This window comes from Metarhizium robertsii, assembly GCF_000187425.2.
Source record: "Metarhizium robertsii ARSEF 23 chromosome Unknown MAA_Scf_1, whole genome shotgun sequence".
Lineage (NCBI taxonomy): Eukaryota > Fungi > Ascomycota > Sordariomycetes > Hypocreales > Clavicipitaceae > Metarhizium > Metarhizium robertsii.
Window position 1 is genome coordinate 3,415,467 of NW_011942149.1, and position 2,740 is coordinate 3,418,206.

At 54.8% G+C, this 2,740-nt stretch overlaps 1 protein-coding gene across 1 annotated transcript; it reads left to right on the top strand.

Moving 5' to 3' along the window:
- Positions 1-469: 469 nt before the first annotated feature.
- Positions 470-2,487, top strand: MAA_02467 (MAPKKK cascade protein kinase regulator STE50; the record flags this gene model as incomplete). The annotated part of the gene is made up of 4 exons (XM_007820465.2): positions 470-594; positions 641-1,008; positions 1,142-1,303; positions 1,451-2,487. 4 exons carry the CDS (start codon positions 470-472, stop codon positions 2,485-2,487), a joined length of 1,692 nt encoding a protein of 563 aa, XP_007818656.2.
- Positions 2,488-2,740: the final 253 nt, after the last annotated feature.

The following is a 2,740-nucleotide window of genomic DNA, read 5'->3' on the forward strand; positions in this document are numbered from 1 at the left end:
ACCTCCACCTGAGCTGTCTTTTGTTGCACGTATTGACCCTGGAGCGGCGAGGCCTGACAAGCTCGATACTAGTAGTAGTACTGGCATTGGGAATTTTGCACCGAGTCCTTGACCCCAAAAATTGCATACCCCATCTGCATCTGAACGCCTCAACTGCTAGAGCGGACGGCTGCAGCAGATAATGACGCAGGCCTGCGCGGACTCATTGCGAGACCACACGAGGCGCCTCAGTGCCGGCTCCCCCCCGGCCGCCTGGAGAGGCTACTTATGTACTTACTGCCCGCCGCCCCTACCCGCCGATGGCTGGCCAGGTACTCAAGCGCGCAGCCCAATACTACCGGTTGACATCAACCACTAATAGTACATGCAGTAACTTGTGTACCACCATTGACCACCACAACCACCACCACAACCACCACAACCACCGCTACCAGACCAGACCGCCGCTGGCACTCCTTGGTCTGCCTCAATGCCCCAGTCCCGTTCGCCCGCTGGTCTTCCTCCCCCTTTGTCATCTTCAAGCGCCTTTGCTCCACCTCAGCCTGGCCTGTGCACCCGCGAACCGACTACAGCCAACAATCGCCTTGTCCTCTCGTAACCACGACGGTTCATCATCAAAAACTCAAAACACACCCCCAAGGGCGAGCACGCCTATATTTCCCACATCGCCCTCCCAGCTTCGGACTCTGCTCTCCCCCTTTGCGGTACCTTTGCCTGGCAAGCTCGTCCTCAACATGATGAGCTTCGATGGCGGCACGGCCTACGCCGAGTCCGACGCTGATGACGAGTACGAGCGAAGCATGGGCGACCACTCCCCCGTTGGCGATTCCGAGGCCTCACCCATCGACTCCGAGTTATCGACTTCCGCAGAGCATACGCCCACCACCTACGCACATCGCAGCAGTGCTGACCGATTGCCTGAAACCATCATCACCGAATGGAATGCCGACGAATGTGCCGACTTCATCTCCACCATTGGCCTGCCGCAGTACGCCGATGCCTTTGTTGGTACGTTGACGAACCAGCTCCGGACCACCACTTGTTTCTTTCTGGAAGCCCATCAGCCAGAATCAGAGACCGCAATCCATTGTTCCAGAATCTTCACTGACTGAACCGCCGCTTTGTGCGTTTGCTTCCGCAGAAAACGAAATTGTTGGCGAAGCCCTGGTCGCTCTGCAACACGAAGACTTGAAGAGCATGGGCATTGCCAGTGTCGGCCATCGATTGACAATATTAAAGAGCGTCTACGATGTGAAAAAGGCACAAGATGTACCGATTGAGAGCGATCACTACTTCCCGCTGTGTACGGTACCCCTCCGCCTTCTTCCCAACCCTTCAGAAATACCTCGTGCCATCCAGATCAAAGGCTCCCCCCTTTCTCCCCACAAAAATAAAGAACAATGAGCAGATGCAAAGGAAATAACCATTTGCTAATTGTCGGATGATACAGCTGCCGATGCTGAAGCTCAATACGCTACAGCCACTCTCAAAGACATCAAGCACCTTGTCGAACAGCTGCGATTACGAGACGAGCGAATGAACCTGTTGGAACAAGACTTGCGACGTATGACGGACGATTTCAGACGACTCAGGGAAGATATGCTGCCGGCTCTCCGCCTCGTCAAAGACCAGCAGACACCACTGCCAAACCTCAGTGGCGGCGCCCTTGGACAGGGGTTTCCATACGAAGCCACGATATCTCCTCCTGCACCTACACCGCCACCAGGCTCTGGCCCAGGAGGCGTCAAACGACAGTACTCACAACGAAAAATCCTCATAGGCGCAACCCCCAAGAACGCTTCACCTACTCAAGTAGCCCACGACAGGTCCATTGCTGAACAAACGCTGGATCCTTCCAGCGCCGCCGAACGGGCCGTCCTGTCGTCGTCACATCTTGCGGCAATGAACGGACAGACATCGTCGGCGCATCCCTCACCAAATATGCCCTCGCCAACATCACCGCCAAACTATTCTAGCAGCACTACTTTGGGGGCACGATCCTATCGAGGGGAAACGTCTGCACCATCAAATCGATCCACAATGAATGATGCGGACCATGGCATGTACATGTCCAGGGACAAAGGTGTTATCCCCCCGGGTCCACCTAGACGCCGCGAGACCCCTGTTCCCGACACCCCGACGCCAAATTCGAATGGATCTTCTGTTGAAATATTCAAATCTTTTCGAGTCAGCATGGATGATCCGTGCTACAAGGTACTCCCGGCAGCGCTCAAGAAGTATCAAATCAACGCCCCGTGGGACCAATACGCCTTGTACATTGTCTACGGCGACCAAGAGCGGTGTCTTGGCATGGAGGAGAAACCCCTGATTCTGTTTAAGCAACTTGACAAAGAAGGCAAGAAGCCCATGTTTATGCTCCGGAAAACCACAAACGCCCAAGTTGACAGCGAACCTGGTAGTGCTGGCATAGCCAATGCAGCCAGAGGGGCGTCCACTGGCTATGATCCACCTGGAGGCATTATATGAGGGCGACGCAGCTGCTGATATGCAGTCTGTTCCGGTAAATGCGGCCAATCGGATTTATTGTGTCAGAGACGGAGGGTATTGGAGTGTTCGCTTCAACGGGCCAGCCAGTTCAAGCGTGTCAAGGAATTGCGCTGGAGAAGTGAGGAGACCATCCAGCGGACATGAAATTCCCCAAAGGTGCTTGTGCAGGTGGCAGTTGCTACGAGCTTCCGCATGATTGATGGTCTGGGACACGATAGTCTCGAAGATTTGC